The sequence below is a fragment of the Nicotiana sylvestris genome, chromosome 3, assembly GCF_000393655.2.
Source record: "Nicotiana sylvestris chromosome 3, ASM39365v2, whole genome shotgun sequence".
NCBI lineage: Eukaryota > Viridiplantae > Streptophyta > Magnoliopsida > Solanales > Solanaceae > Nicotiana > Nicotiana sylvestris.
The window spans coordinates 174,872,242-174,888,798 of NC_091059.1; the positions used below are offsets into that span (position 1 = coordinate 174,872,242).

At 39.1% G+C, this 16,557-nt stretch overlaps 1 protein-coding gene across 2 annotated transcripts; it reads left to right on the forward strand.

Annotated features, from left to right (window-relative positions):
- The first annotated feature begins 4,170 nt into the window (after positions 1–4,170).
- Positions 4,171–15,976, forward strand: LOC104215684 (protein MODIFIER OF SNC1 1). Of its 2 annotated transcripts, none has more exons than XM_009765542.2 (10): positions 4,171–4,421; positions 7,203–7,319; positions 8,774–8,854; positions 8,940–8,984; positions 9,165–9,540; positions 10,222–10,324; positions 11,047–11,127; positions 11,241–12,504; positions 12,617–12,884; positions 12,983–15,976. In XM_009765542.2, exons 2-10 carry the CDS (start codon positions 7,288–7,290, stop codon positions 15,497–15,499), a joined length of 4,767 nt encoding a protein of 1,588 aa, XP_009763844.2. In that variant the 5' UTR covers positions 4,171–4,421; positions 7,203–7,287; the 3' UTR covers positions 15,500–15,976. The 2 variants fall into 2 exon arrangements, with proteins under 2 accessions (XP_009763844.2, XP_009763843.2); XM_009765541.2 differs by having other exon boundaries at positions 7,226–7,319.
- Positions 15,977–16,557: the final 581 nt, after the last annotated feature.

A 16,557-nucleotide genomic window follows, 5' to 3' on the forward strand; every position in this document is an offset into this window, starting at 1 on the left:
ATTGTTGTTTTCAAAATGTGGCATGAGAAACATAAGGATTTCCAAGACATCTTGGATTTCACAAATGTTCCCCATGCGCTTTTTCCAACATATGAAGCGTGGGGGACATATGGGAATTCCAAGGCTTCTTGGATTCCACAAATGTTCCCCATGTGTTTTCCCAAAAAGCAAGCGTGGGGGACATAGGGAATTCCAAGGCTTCTTGGATTCCGCAAATGTTCCTCATGCTTTGATTAAAATAACATCATGCTGGAAATGACCAAATGACCCATTTGCCCTTGACTGAATACAACATGTAGCACATAGGATGTCATAAGATGGTCTATTATTTTCAGGTTGCTTGTCCTAGACGGACCCAACCCCTGTGTTGAGTCCCCTAAGTCAAATGCACATGATGCAAATAAACGTTCCTACTAGGGATCCGGCATGTGGCTTTGTTATACTAGGTTCAGAACCTGGGTGTTTGTTCTAGACCTGGCTTACCCGAGCGGACAGCTCGAGCCGAGGGGGGGCAGCGTACCGGGAATACAGAAGCTTCACCGGCTTAGCAACTTATCCGAACCTCGTTCTAAATTGGGATTTGACACTATACAGAAAAGAAGTCATACGAAGTACGCCCTTCTTCATGATTTAGAAGACTCAGAGAGAAGATGGGTTTCGGCACAATTTATATACAGTTCACATAATATCAAAGCGGTAAAAGCAACATTTAGCACATTAGGCTTAAAACATGTAAAAAATCAGATAAAGCCAAATATAACAATTTATCTAAGCTCGAATTTCTAACCCTGAACCAGTGGTTTTGGGTTATTAATCCCCAGCAGAGTCGCCAGAGCTGTCACACCTCTTTTTTCCGCGCCCGGGGGGGCGCAAGGGGAGTTTTTTCCAATTAAAGGACAATCGAAACGGGATTTATTTATTTATTTCAGAGTCGCCACTTAGGAGATTTAGGGTGTCCCAAGTCACCAATTTTAATCCCGAATCGAGGAAAATAATGACTCTATATTACAGTCTGCGTACCAGAAATCCGGATAAGGAATTCTGTTAACCCGGGAGAAGGTGTTAGGCATTCCCGAGTTCCGTGGTTCTAGCACGGTCGCTCAACTGTTATATTTGGCTTATTTATCTGATTTTTAATACAATATGAACTTATGTGCAAATTTTAACTTTTAACCGCTTTATTATTATTGTTTTTACAAGAATGTGAACATCGCTTAAAACACGTCTTTGGACTGCGTCACATGAAATGCACCCACAATCCGGAACGCCTTTTATTTGATGTTTTGAGATTTGGATTTGGGTCGCATGAAATGCGCACCCGAGTTTAAGAAAGTAAATTATTAAACGCGCGCCTAAAGAGACTATCGCGTTATTATTTTGCGGAGGCCGTGAAATTCGCTAAACGACCCTCCCGAATTCTAAGTAATTTTAAACAAGTATTTACTGAGGGCCCCGCAATTTGTATTTTTATTCGGCGAGGCTCATCTCATTCTTATTATTTATTATTACTATTATATTTATTTATTATTTTTTTTTTTTTTTAAGGATGCCATTTTATGTCTTTAACAATACTAAACTTACGACCTCTTTACAATTAAATTCCCATGATTTGTTATAAGTTTAATAAGAGGAGTTTAGTGAATGAGTGTTTCGATAGTAGTAACAACATGCACTAATACTATTTTTTCGAATGAACTAACCGAAGGAAAGGACGAACAGATTAATGTCAAACTTGTGTCATAGTACGACTAGTCCAACTTAATTAAACGACATCAAATAAACAAGAATAACATAACATGAAAATGAACAAAAATGCAGACAGTGAAACATAGGCAGAAAATTTCCATACCAATTTTTATATTGCATCTCAAACATTCAACATAAAGTTTATTTATCTAATACATCGAGGTTTACTAACCTTTGCACCTCGACAAACTCAGAACGACAAACACGATTCCGACGGAACTCAAGCCGGACCTCTCTGAACGAAGAACAACGACGGAACCTCGGACAGCACCTCGACGTACCGGACCTCGACGAACCAAAGACGACCTCGATGGAAAGCTTGGACCCCACAACTGTCGACGCCCCAAGATTGTTAGTGGCTGCTGTATCTCCTACGCAGCAACGACCGCCTCCCTGACGACGAAGCAGCAGTAGGGGGCGACGGGCTGAATAACGGAGAAGATGGTGACGATGGTCGCCGGAGTTTGCTGGTTCGGCAGGTGGTCGTGGGGGTGACGGGGAGGGGTGGTGCCTGGGTGGTTTTTCTGCTGGTTTTCGTGAGGACGGTGGAAAGGCGATGAGGAGTTGGGCTGCGGCGATGGGTTGTCGCTGTGGGTCGCGGTGCTGGGTTTGGACACGGGGAGGTTGACGATGGTTTAACGTCGGAAAGGCGACGGGATGGGGGTGGTGCCTGGGTGGTTTTTCTGCTGGTTTTCGTGAGGACGGTGGTTATGGGGTCGTTTGGGCAGCTGGGAGGTTGGCGGGACTGGGGTTGCGACGGGGTGGGTTGTTGACGATGGGTGGTTGCGATAGTAATGGTCGAGGGCTATGGAGGTCGTTGGTTATGGAGGTCGTTAGTTATGGTGACGGAGGGGACGTCCGGGAGTGAGTTTTTTAGTAGGGTTTTTCTCTTTCTTCGTTTGAAGAAGAAAGAGGAACAGTAGCTTCCAAAACCAAATTTTCAAAGTCCGTTTTTTCAATTCCAAAAAAAATCCTCCCCCTTTCATGTTTTGTCCGTGTATTTGTAATGTCTTTGCCCAGAAAAATGAGCCCCACGCGTGGTGGGGTTCAAGGAATATGTCCCCCACGCGTGGTGGGGTTCCCCACGTGTCCTGGACACGGTTTATTATGGGCTAGGTCCGAAAATTAGGCCTAAAACCGGGTAGTTTAAACCCGAATATTATTCTTTTGCCCGGACCCGAGAAATAGGAACACGTTGCTTAACTAGTCCTATGTAAGCAAAATAACTACCAAAAATAAGACTAGTATTTAAACAAAACTATATATTTTTTTAAAATATTTTTTTAAAGATTTAAAATAGCTACAAAATATTAATGAAACTATTTTTTTGTAATTTTCGTTTTTCTTAAATATTAAGATAAAATATGAAGTAATATTTTTTTGTATTTTTCAAAGTTAAAATGACTATAGAATATTAATAAAAAAACTATTTTTTTGTAATTTTCGTTTTTAATAAAGACAAAATATAAAGTAATATTTTTTTGTATTTTTCCAAAATTAAAATGACTACAAATCATTAATAGAATTATATTTTTTTGTAATTTTCGAATTTTATATAAAGTACCAAAATAAAGTACAATTTTTGTATTTTTCAAGTTTATGAGAAATACATAAACTAACATTTATATATATATTTTGTGATTTTTTCTTTTTGCAACAAAATAAGGTAAAATAGTTAAAATAGCTATACTAGACCCAATTTCACATATTCACGCTAAAAATGTGAAAATTCTCGGGGAGGGTTAAAAATCACGTGCTTACAGTTGTCTTATTCAATAATTTATTCGAGCACACGTTGTTCAATCTTTATCCATAAATCCCAAGATTCCATATACATCTTGACTTCTCACTTTTTCACGTTGCAGATAGAGAAAAGGAGCATCCCAATCATAATAATTGGGTGATAGATCCTTTCCCATTGCATTTATTGTCATTATTTACATTTATTACATATTATTGGTATCATATTTATTGTCAATTATAGTGCAATAAATCCGTTATTTAATACTTTTGAGCACTATTCGTTATACAAGTGCTTTATTTTATTCGGTCTAAAATTTATTAAGTTCAACTAAGAATTACCTTTTGATTTATTATTAATTGGTTTAACAGCTCAAACACTAAGAAACCGCTTTATTAAAAAAACAAACTATCTTTTTAGTAGCAAATTAGCAGATTTAAAAAAGTTAAATTTTGGAATACATATACACGTACAGTCGTAAAGATCGGGTGGTCGAAAGAAAAAATATCCACCAAAAAAAAATTACTACTACTATGTACTTTTTACTCACCCTCCGTCTATCAAGCGAGAATCACGCGCGAGAGGGTGAGAGTGAGGATGACGTAAAAGTTTTTAGAAAAGAGATAGAGGTTAACGTGAATCCGAAAATTAAGAGTGGACCCGTGTGTTAGTTTTAATTAAAGACTTTACTCCTCCCTCTGTTGGGTTTCCATCAACATTCGCTTCTCCCTTTTATTCTTCCTTCTTCTCCACTCTCTCTTCTCCTTCTTCGATCTCTCTCTCCTTTCAATCCAAAATCACCTAAACAATTTACACACACTCACTCACACCATCGCCTCTCTCTATCTCCCTATAATACACACACTTATATTAACGGGTTGCAGATCGGAGCTTCTGGCAGATCCGATTCAATTCTATATTCCTTCTTTCTTTGGTAAGCTCTATCCGTGCTTCTTTGTTCCAAAAATCTGTTTTTTTCGGCATTCTCAGCGTCTTTATATTGGATTTCGCGATTTTACAGAAATCAAGAAAAATTTGGATTCTAGGGTTAGGAAATATGACTATTTACACTATGTGTTTCCTTCGCACGCTCTACTGCGCTGCGCACAAGGAAAAAGATTATGTATTGAGCTATGCACATTATATAACTACTCGATAATTGTATTTTAACTTTGTTGGTGAATTTCGTGTCATAAAGGTTTGCCTTTGAGAAATTGCAAAAAGGTTATTAGTAGGAATTTGATGTTGTTTCTAAGTTCGCTGCTGTAACATTATGTCATCAGTGAAAGATTGTGCTTTTTTGCAATGAGAGGATTGCATTCCCTGTTTTATTGTGAGGATGGAAGAAGCAATATTTATCCTCCTTCATAGTTGTTAGTATAAAGTGCAAGGTTTTATGTTTCCTATGCAAAATCATTTGCTTATGTGGAGATTGCAGTCTGTGTTCTCACTAGCAAGGATTCTCCTTTCTTGTTCTTTTGCTTGTTATGGGGAAAAGAAGTCCAGCTCAAGATAGAGTTGAGTTTAATGGTTAATCTAGTTAAATTTTTCACATGCTTCAGAGTTTCTGTTTTTTCTTTTTGTTCTATGCAGTTCTTCACATGCATGTTCAGAGTACCTCAAGTTAAAGCTGTATTATATACCTCAAACTTTCTAAATGTTATGTTAATTATTTTGTACAATTCACTTGCTTGGAGTTTTGATTTTGACGCCACTTTTGGAACCTGAAGGCAGTGAACTAAAAAAAAAACTCTTTCATGTATTAAGCTGATTAGTAGTGAAGTTAATCATTTAGTTGAGAGAAGTTCAGCCACCTTTACTTGATGCTTGAATCTTGATGGTACTAAGGAATTCATATGCAGAATTAAAGAAATCAGCCTGTCATTAAATATTTTCCCTAAGGTTTTATGCAGAGTATGTATTATGTATCCATTCTCATTCTAAAAGAAGAGAGTATGAATTATGTAGCCAGAGGTGGTGAGGCATTAAGGCATGCTTTACCCATTCAAGTGCATGTGACTGTCACATAAATAAATTGCTGAAAAAGATAATGTTTTGAAAAACTTCTATAGCAAAATTGAGTAGAAATAAAAAAGTGATCGATTTCTTATATTCTCCCGTGTTGTTTCTTTGCCGTATTTTTCTGTAAGATGTTGAAGTTAGTTGTGGAAACAGAGGGAAATATGTGTTTGAGCCTTGGTTAGGAACCAAAAGTATTACCTGGTTTTTATGATTTTGGTTTTTTCCTGATCAAGAAAAGAACCATTACCTGGTTTTTATAACTGAACTATTCACTCACTTTACTAATAAAATAATAGCCATTGAGTTATGGTGGAAGATACTAAAATAATTTTAAGATGTGCTCTACTGGGTTGACACTGATGGGTTATGCTTAAAAAGCTTTACTTTTGGTCACCATTTCCCATCTTCTAGTTTACTAGGGACCTAATTTCTTGGAAATATGCTAATACCTGTGAATATTTTGAAGAATTTATTGTCGATTACACAGATGTTAACTTTCTTAACTTCGTAACTTTAAACAATAACTATTGAGGTTAATGATATTTGGGGCCTGTTTGTTAGTAAGACTTTCCATTTAGCCATCTGTTGGCGCGAGGTATCTTCCTTTTTGTTTTTGAGAAGGTAACATAATCTGCGAGGTATCAATTTTCCAAACTTCTTGACTATTGGCCAGTTTGGCCACTGGGTTGACTAATCAGTGTTACATTGATTACCAAGAAGGAAGAGCACAGCTGATTATTTTAGTCTTTTTAGAATGAATGAAGATGTTTTGATGGTTTAGCAACTCCAAATTACTCCTTGAAGGCTAATTGTATAGTTTTGTTATATAGTTGGAGTAACCTCTCCCCTATTAGCTCCCCCGAATTATTCTTGGATTTTGTTAGCTCCTTAGCCCTAGCATAGGACCATCTGTACAGAGCTAACATATCTTCTTTTGTATTAGCACCTGGACCGTGCTCTTTTGCATCTTCTTGATGCTTTTTATAATATCTCGTACCTCATAAAAAAATTATGATTTTAGGAGTAGCATAATAGGGTGCTTTTGTGCAGGGAGGGGGAATGGTTCGAGACAATGTCAATATGTTTCGGGGAATGAATGGATGTTATGATGCCAGTGTTGGTCCTAGGAAATTGAAAACTTTGTACTGAGATGTTTTAACTTATATTGGTAACTAGCCCATATTGTAGTATTGTACTTAAAAAGAAGAAAAGTTGATGATAGCATATAGGAGTATCTCACTTAGGTTGTCTGTACACACAAATCACTATGCATCATCTGTCATTGCGGTATTTATTTATGTTCCATTTTTGTTACTTGTTGTAACCACCCTTCTACATGAGATCACGATGCATCCATCACCTGTCATTGCGGTATTTACTTATGTTCCATTTTTGTTACATGTTGTAACCACCCTTGTACATGGGACATCACTCTATGGTTAATAAAGTTATTCTCCGGTGATATACATATACAGAAATTGGTAAGTGAAACTGTCTATATATGCTTTTTGTTCCCCACATTTCAAAATCTAATTGATCTGAGCATCGGCTGAGTCTTAATTATATCTAAACTTTTTTTCATGAAGTAGTTTCTTTTTGCTGTTGGTGTTTGATGGTTCTAGTGTAATGTTCCATTATGAAAATGTTTTGGTATTGGTTCTCTTAATTTGATGACTTGTTATTAATGGAAAAGGTGCTCTCCCAAATCTGTTCCAGATTCTTGCTGAAGTAGGCTCTTTGTGAAGCTTTTTGGATGACCGTGTATCGATATTTGGATAATGACTTCAAGTATGTTGGCAGGGGAGAAAAGGTAAAAAAAGATTCTTTTTATGTAAACACCTTCTTTCTTGTTTATTTTTCACAAATGCCCCTTATATTGCTTTATATGAACTTTGTTTTCTGTTCCTTGTTAAGTACATGCCTCCCCCTATTTCTTTGTTTTGAAAAAAAAAACATTGAGGCCAAAATCGTACATCTACTATCTTATTCTCTCTGGTCCTCTTCTCCTGTTATGTAGGTTATGGACAAAATTAGACTGAAAATCCTTAAATAATACTCCCTCCGTTCCAATTTGATTGAACCTATTTGGTTGGGCACAGAGTTTAAGAAAAAAGAGAAGACTTTTGAAACTTGTGGTCTAAAATAATCCATAGATTTTAAAGTTAAATTGTTTCTAAATTTTGAAAGGGTTCATTCTTTTCGAAACTGACTAAAAAGAAAATAGGTTCATTCTTTTTGAAACGGAGAGAATATTCCTTTATATGACACTCTTTTCATTTTGTAACGTTCCAAAATGCCTAAGATCATCCCATTTTTATACAACTTTCACAAATTTTGATTCATTAAAATTATTAAAATCTTGAGTTTGATATAATGTTTTAACTGTCATATAACTTATCAACAATTAATTTTAGATTCTCTTAAACAATCACTAATTTAATATATGTCAAATTGGCATCTTAAACTTCATGCCTTGTCAAATAAAATGGTATGAATAGGGTAGTTCAATTGTCTAGAGTGGTTTTTGTATCGGAAAGATGTCACTTAAAGGCCACAATTGTGAAGGAAAATTTCAGATGTTAAGTTAAATATTCCATATGTGCTTAATATTGCGGACTGATAACATTGCTCTGTTGATAAAGTATTAAATATGCAAGGACAGAGTAAAAGTGTGTAGACCAACCAACTTGAGGAGTTTCATATTCTCTTTTTTTGTGGCCGGAATTTACCTATCAAGTTTTGCATTCAAAAAGGCATAATTCTCTTTTACATAGATTCTTTTGCACAAGCTTTTTTCTCCCCCCCCAAAAAAAATAAATTCAATGTACTTTCTGCTAAAGTTTTTTTATTTGATAAGTTACTTTCTGCTAAAGTTGTCCAAACACTACACATTTTTTTGGGCAAACTATGATGCCTTGGTGGAGTAGGATCAAGTGAGAACTAACAATGGGCTCCAATTCAACATTTAATTGTTGTATAGATTGCTCAAAGAGTGATGCTTCAGCGGTGTGGCATTAGAGTTAGGAATATATTGGAGAGACCTTTTGTTGGGGTTGAGGATGAGAGTTAAAAAAATTCTGTTCTGATTTCTATGACAAATTAACCTTTTGGCATTTCTTAATATTGCTGTCTATTATGGTGTTATTAAATTGGTTAATGCTAATATTAGATCGTATTACATACATTGGAGTCAGTATTATGACATTGTCTTACTGGTGTGGTTGTATCATTTCCTTAAGTCATCCTGTAATTCCATCATTATAGGTGGGCTTCTACAAGAAGAGGTGGCATGACTGTTCTTGGAAAAGTGGCTGTCCCAAAACCATTGAACTTGCCCAGTCAGCGGTATGAGATATTGGCTGATCTATATTTTTCCTCATCTGATCTAAGCATATGTTTCTGAAGTTGTGTGTACTTAAATCTTTTGAAGGTTAGAGAATCACGGTTTGGACCCAAATGTTGAAATTGTTCCCAAGTGAGTACCTGTACTCTTTTTTCTTTTAGCCCCTTATATTTGTGTCTGCCTTGCCCATGGCATTGGCACTTGTGTGCGATACTTATTTGGGTTTGCCTGCCTTTTGGAGAGCTGTCTGGTATTTCCTTTGGCATTGTTTCTTTGTTGACTTGATCTAGGCCCTCTCCTACTTTGACATAGGGGTACATTGAGCTGGGGTAGCCGTACATCTTCCTCTACGTCAAACCCGTGGGGTTGCTCAACGCTCTCTCCAAATGCTGATGGTGGAACGAGCTCACCAAGTCATCTTAGATCCCGCCCTTCATCTGGTGGGAGTGGCACTCGACCTTCAACTGCTGGTAGTGATAGAACACAAGAACCTATTACCAGTGCATGGGGTACCAATTCTAGGCCTTCGTCAGCTTCTGGGCCATTATCATCAAACAAAGCACCATCAACGTTGGCACGTCCACACAGTGCAGAGACAAGGCCTGGCAGTTCGCAACTTTCACGTTTTGCTGAGCCTGTTTCTGAACATCCAGTAGCATGGGGAGCAACAGCTACAGCAGAGCGTTTGGTATGTAGTTTGTTGCTACTTAATGTTCCCTTGTGATGAATATCTTTTAGGTATTATTTTGCCAAATATCTTTTGTTCCTATTGTCCTTTCCCTGTAGTTTATTTTGTTTTTAGGGTGACAGTGAGAGCAAGAGGAGCGAGACAGTGAGCTTAACTCCTTTTTCACACTTGATTTTTTCATTTTATATCTGCAATCTAATAGTTAAAGGAGTTAATCAGTTGAAGTAAACAAGTGAGATGTTCTACAAGAAAATCACCATGCTTGTGTAAGAGTAGTATTTCGAGAAGAGCTCGTTCTATAATTGTGTACGGATATGTGGATGTTCTCTTCTCATTTCTTGTCAATTTATTCCTCTGTATTCTGCTGTTCTGTACAATGCGATTGTTAGAAGCTAAATGTTTTAAAATAAGGTATCTCTTTAAAAAATGAGAATTGTTGTTGGAATTTACTAATTTTTAAATGTTTGAAAAGTGGCTCAAGGTCTATTTTTTTAGCGAGGGGGCTTATCTTGATTGGAATGAAATTCATCTCTTTTCCTATGCTTTCTTTTTACAGTTTCTGCTCCCTCAAAATGTATCCCTTCCCCTCCCACTTCTGCTCCCCCTCTCTCTCTGTATATGTAAGAGAGAGATAAGTTTATGTGTCACTGTGCTGGATTTTGAGCTTACTTGTACTTACAGGGAGTGCTGTCTTCTAAGAATGAAGGATTTTCTCTGAGTTCTGGGGATTTTCCTACTCTTGGATCGGATAGAGATGTATCTGGGAAGACTACTGAGTCACAAGGTGACTGCTGGTCCTTTAAAATCTCCTACATAATGTCTTTCATTGGTTAATTGGATTAGTTTCTGTTCACCTCAATGGTGTAAATACTATCTGCTCACTCCATATTATACAATGCTTTGTGGAATCATTTCATGGTTCTCGCAATAGCTTTTGTCATTTCATCTTTACTAGTTTCAATGCCTGTTCGTGTACTTGGAGGCTAGAACTTGTGATTTTGCTGGCAATTAGTAAGGTTTAAGAATGGGACATGTTTGGCTTAAATATTCAAAATTTACTTTCTAGGGATGCTAAAATTGTAGTTGAACATTATTAATTCTTTTCTTTAAATGAATGCCCATCCGCAATAGCTTTTTTCATTTCATCTTTACTCGTTTCACTGCTTGTTCGTGTACTTGGAGGCTAGAACTTATGGTTTTGCTGGCAATTACTAAGATTTAACAAAGGGACATGTTTGGCTTAAATCTTCAAAATTTACTTTCTAGGGATGCTAAAATTGTAGTTGAACGTTATTAATTCTTTCATTTGTTCAATCCCCTCACTCCTTACAAAAACTATGCCTCGATCCCAATAATTCTCTCCCCCTAAACCCGAAAAAAGAAAAAAGAAAAAAAAGGAAAATATGAAAATTGTATATTCTGTTGCTGTTGCTGGAATGAAACTTTGCTGATTATTCTGTTGGTATTGCACTCTTAACTGGCCGCTTGGTCATGTTCTTTTGATAGATCGTGATTCTTGTAGCCGTCCTAGCTCTGCTTCTGGCAAAGTAGCACAGCCCCTAGAGAAGGCAACTGCATCTCATTCAGGTTTGCATATCTCGTTTGAAGCTATATCAAGTGATTCCTTTTTGTACTTAGTTGCAACAGAGTAGTCATGGAATATGCTTTCTGATGATGGTAAGGTAATTATACGAGTGCAGATGTGAAGGGTGAGACATTCGACGCATGGAAAAGAGATGGTCAAAGTGCTGAGGATGGTCCTCAATATGGCATGGAGAAATGGCAAGGGGATCCCCATCACTATCTTGGTCCTAATGTTCCACCCCATCATTTTGATGCATGGCATGGGCCTCCTATGAATGCTCCTGCAGGATTCTGGTATAGAGGACCACCTGGGGGGCCACCTTATGGAGCTCCAGTTCCTCCTGGTGGTTTCCCAATTGAACCATTCCCCTACTTTCGACCCCCGATTCCACCTCCTGCTATTGCAAATACACAGCCAGTTCCTCCTCCGGGGCCTGGATCCAGAGGGCACCATCCCAGAGGTGGAGATATGTATAGACCCCAGATTACCGATGCTTATATTCGTCCAAATATGCCATTTAGACCTGGTTTTTACTCTGGTCCAGTGGCCTTTGAGGGTTATTATGGACCACCAATGGGTTATAGCAATTCCAATGAGCGGGAAATTCCTCTCATGGGCATGCCTCCTGGTCCCCCAGTTTATAATAGATATTCAGGCCCAAACACTCCTGATCCAACTAATACTCATGCCAGAATTGGCAGCCATGGTGCTAATGCCAAAGCATTGCCAGAGGGAGTAGAGTCTGCTCACCCTGATGATGCTAAAGGACCATATAAAGTTCTTTTAAAGCATGATGCAAGAGAGGAAGGAGAGACGTGGGAACATTCTGCGCCCACTAATGGCCCATATCCTGATAGAAACTTTCAGAGATCATTGCAGAAGCATGAGCGGGGAGGTGAGCATGACAGGGAGAAGGAATTGTATTCAAGGAGAACTACAGGGAGTGGGAACTGTTATCCGCGTAGTTATGATGATCGAGGATGTGATTCTTCAGATAACACCAAAGCGAACTCATTTGAAGGTATAAATACTATGAAGGTTGCTGATGGCAGTTATACAAAGAAACCAGGTTATGTGGAATCCTCTGGTGGAGTGCCTCCGTCTTCCTCAGCTCCTGAAAGGGGTTCAACTCTTGCAGTGACTGCCAGAGACTCCTCCTTGATGCAGAAGATTGAAGGTCTAAATGCAAAAGTTCGAGCATCTGATGGACGTTATGAAGCGCCTTATGTTTCTTCTGAAGAGGATATCAATAAGTCAGAACTAAATCCTAAGGTTACCAATTCAATAAATGAAGTTAAAGGTGCTCTTGTGTCATTCGAAAGAACTCATACTGGAACCACTGGGAACAAGGGAGGCCAGTTAACAGCTACTATGTCAAGGTGGTTGTTTATACTGTGTGTGATATCTCTCAGATATGGTCATGGTTGTTTATACTGTGTGTGATATTTCACATATATGCTGTTCCTTTTACTAAAAACATTTTTCTCACAGGAGGCCAAATCGTGGTGTGCAAATCAAAAGTGATAATCTTGGTAAAGCCCGATCTGATAGTCATGATGATGGTTGGAGAAAAAGGCCCATTGCTGCTGAATCATCTGTTGTGGCTTCTGCAACATGCTTAGAACCTGCTTCTAATGTTCATGCATGTGAGCCAGGTCCTCAAGTTGAGGCTGCTGAGCAAGCTTTAACTGATATAATTGTGAGTGGTGAAAAAGAATCCTTGTCAGAATTGCATGATTCAGCAGATAACCAAGCGCAGGTAGTATGTTTACCTTTTACTCTTAACTTATCCATGATCCGGCAGTTACTTGTTTATTCCCTTTATCTAATCTAATGTATGCCACTTGCTTTCATTAGCGTGCAAAGATGAAAGAGTTAGCCAGGCAGCGTGCCTTACAGCTACAGAAAGAAGAGGAAGAACGAAGTAAACAACAGAAAGCCAAAGCTCTTGCTAAATTGGAGGAATTGAATCGCCGTATGCAGGCAGGTGATGCTTTGTCTCAGAAGGCTATAAAGGATTCGTCCCCTGATGTTATGAAGCAAGATCTGGAAGGCTCCTCACCCCCTGAACCAGTGGTGCCTAGTGTCAGACCTCAAGCCCGCAATGCAGCTTTAGCAGCACAGTGTGATGTAATTGATACTAGCAACCACATTCTAGAGAAAGGCAGTGAGCATACTAATCCACCTATTATGTTAGAATTTGGCACTTCTATTATGGTCCAGTCAGAAATAGCCATCCCACAACCCCAAGCTTTGCTATCTAAGCAGGATGCCAATAAGGTTGCTACCACTCATGGAAAAGTTGCTTGTCAGTCAAGTGATGGGGGTGTTGTCAAGCATAAGCGTACTAGCCACAAGCAAAGGCCAAATATGACACCAAAGAATATGAATGAAAAATCAGTTCTGGTTAGCGTTACTGAGGTATCCAAGGGTCATAATGATGTAAATATTAATGATGTTCCATCAACTGAGACTCATGAAGTTGGCTTAAGTGCTGAATCAAACATGGTTAATAATGCCAAGGTTGCCGTTGAGTCTTCCGCGCAGCAGAGAAGGAAAGGTAATAGGACCAACAAGAACAAGCAGAAGCTTGATACTGCGCTGCCTAGCCCAGCTACTCCATTACCAGTGCAAAATGATAGTGATCCTGCTAAAGTCGGTATGCAACAGGAGAAGTTGAATTCATCTCAGCTGGTTCTAGATGTGAGCTCAGTTCAGGCAGTAAGTGGTGATTGTGTTGTGCAGCCTTCTGATCAGAGTTCTCCTTTGCCTATGGAAGAAGGTCATAGTCGAGTAATTAACCAATGGAAACCTCAGCACCCTCGCAGGCCGCAGAGAAATCAGCACCCTAATGTGCATACTGATAAGTTTCATGGAGGTGATACGGTTGTGTGGGCACCTGTGCGGTCTCAGAGCAAAACTGAAGATGCTGCTGAAGCAAGGCAGAAAACTGCGTCTGATTCCGTTGGTCCTCTGAAGAGTGATAATATGGTGCAGAGTAATTCAAAAAGCAAGAGGGCTGAAATGGAGAGATATGTTCCAAAACCGGTGGCCAAAGAGCTTGCACAGCATGCTAGTAGTCAACCGCCACTGTTGTCGTCAGGCAGTTCTCCTGGTCCAGATGAGACAACTGGAAGGGCAGACTCTACGCCTGAAAACCTACCTATTAGCTCTGTAATTGAAAGCTTTTCCATAGAGTCCAGGATTGGTGACGTCAAACACAATAATAATAGGCAAGGGAAAGCACATGGAGTGTGGAGGCAAAGGGGTTCAGCAGACTTGGCATTGGACACCAGCAAGAACACTTATAAGTCTCTGGAGCATACCAGCAAGAACACTTGTAAGCCTCTGGATCACACTCGATCTTTGAAGCCTGATGGAGATTCTGCGAAATCTGATTCGAAGTGTTCGAGTGAGTTCGATGTATCAGATGGTTGGAACATGCCAGGTGATTTTGAAGGTCCACGTACCACCATTCCTGTTGTAAAAGATGAGGGAACGACGGGTAAAGGAAAACGCTATCCTTCTAAGGGCCAGAGAAGCACAGGAAATTCTGGACATCAATACAAAGACAGCAGTGGGGAAACTCAGCAAAATCACACTCTGTCAGGAGCTTCTGACATAAACCAGATGGACAGAAGCGCTGCAGCAAAGGAAAATCTTGGCATGGGTAATCGTACTCCACCACATTGGCAACCAAAGTCCCACATGCTTGCAGTTAATAATCAACAGGCAGGTATGTCTACCAGAGCCCAAAATGTTAATATGGAAGGCGGTCGGGCCGATAAGAGGGATTATCATCAGGATAAAGTTAATGTTCCCCTACGCAGTGTGAAGGGGAGCAGTGATAAAGGTGTGGGTCAATCAGATCAATTAGCATCTGAAGATAAAATTGTCTCAGAGGTACCACACGTTGGAAATCTCGATCCAAGAAGAGAGAGAAAGCCATCTTCATTGAGGGGACGCCCCTACTCCCCAAACCAAGGTCCGCTTGTCAAAGCTGAATTACCTCCTGCTGAAAGTGCTGAAGCTATGCAAGAGCGGAGCAACTCAGGTTTAAGAAGGAATGTAAACCAAAACAATCGTCCTGCCAGAATGCAGGAATCTTGTGGAGATATGTTCTCGGGGAGAGATAATTGGCAGCACAGCACCTCCAGTGGTCGAGAAAGGCGGAGGAACAACATGCATTATGAGTACCAGCCAGTTGGGCAATACAGTGATAGCAAATCAAGTAATTTTGAAGGGCCAGCTGATGGTTCTCACAATGTTGGTCAGAGATACAGAGAGAGGGGTCAGGGTCAGTCAAAGCGTGGAGGTGGGAATTTCCATGGTAGGCAAGGTGGCTCTGGCCGAATAAATGCCAATTATGATTGATTGATGGGGAGGCTAAAATGTGGATTTAGGTCTTTTTAGTTTGTGATGGATAGCAACTTGCCGGATAATCTTTGCTTAGTTTGCAAGATGTCTGGTGGTGCAGTCTTAGGTGGTAGCTTTTGACGTGGTAAAAGAGAACTTGTTGGCCAATGTCACACGGGTGAGCTGGACTACAGCCTGGTTTTGCCACATGGTTTTGGGAAAAATATTGTGTTTGGTGCAACAGTAAGTGCGGCATTATGAGAACTGTAATTAATTTGAAGAACATTAAAATAGTTGCCCATTTTCTCCACAGAAGAATGTCAATTCGTATGAAGCATTTGTATGTTGCTGTTACGTTTGTAGTTTTGTACCATCACAATTTAGAGGTGTAGCTTTTTCTCTTGGTCGAGAAGCAAGAATGATGGGCAGAGTGAAGCTGGTTTTGCCTGCTCCGCTGTGTTATTTTGTTGAGAAAATGCCCAAAATTTTTCCCTATCTTTGAGCTTCGTCTCAAAATCATCCTCTTTGACATGGTGCACTAATAGTCCTGATAGTTTTATCAAATTGGTGCAGTTTTAGTCCCTTCTCAATGAGCTGTTACTTTTTTAACGGTTAAAGCAATTCACCTGATTGTAGAAAGACTAACAAGTTGCGTCAGGCTAGATTAACTAGTTAGACATGGCAATCAGATTCCACGCGAGATAGTTCATTTTTTTGCAGTTCAACATGTTATGAATTCAAGCAGCTTTTTGAATGCTGTCATTTATATATACTGTCAAAACTTCTCTATAACATTGTTGTATAACAACACTTTACTATAAAAGTCAAGCTTTTTCGGAACCAATTTTCATGTAATGTTATAATATATGTTTTATATAATAGCACTTCGCTATAACATCCAAAAATATTCGGAACAAACGAGGCTGTTATAGAGAGGTTTGACTGTACAAAGCTTTTATATTTTCTCAAACAAACTTCTGCATTGAACCTTAAAGCGTTTCTTATAATTCTGATCTATCTCTCCCGCATATTTTGAGGATGGAAAAACTTTATACTTGGGGATCATTTGGTAGGGT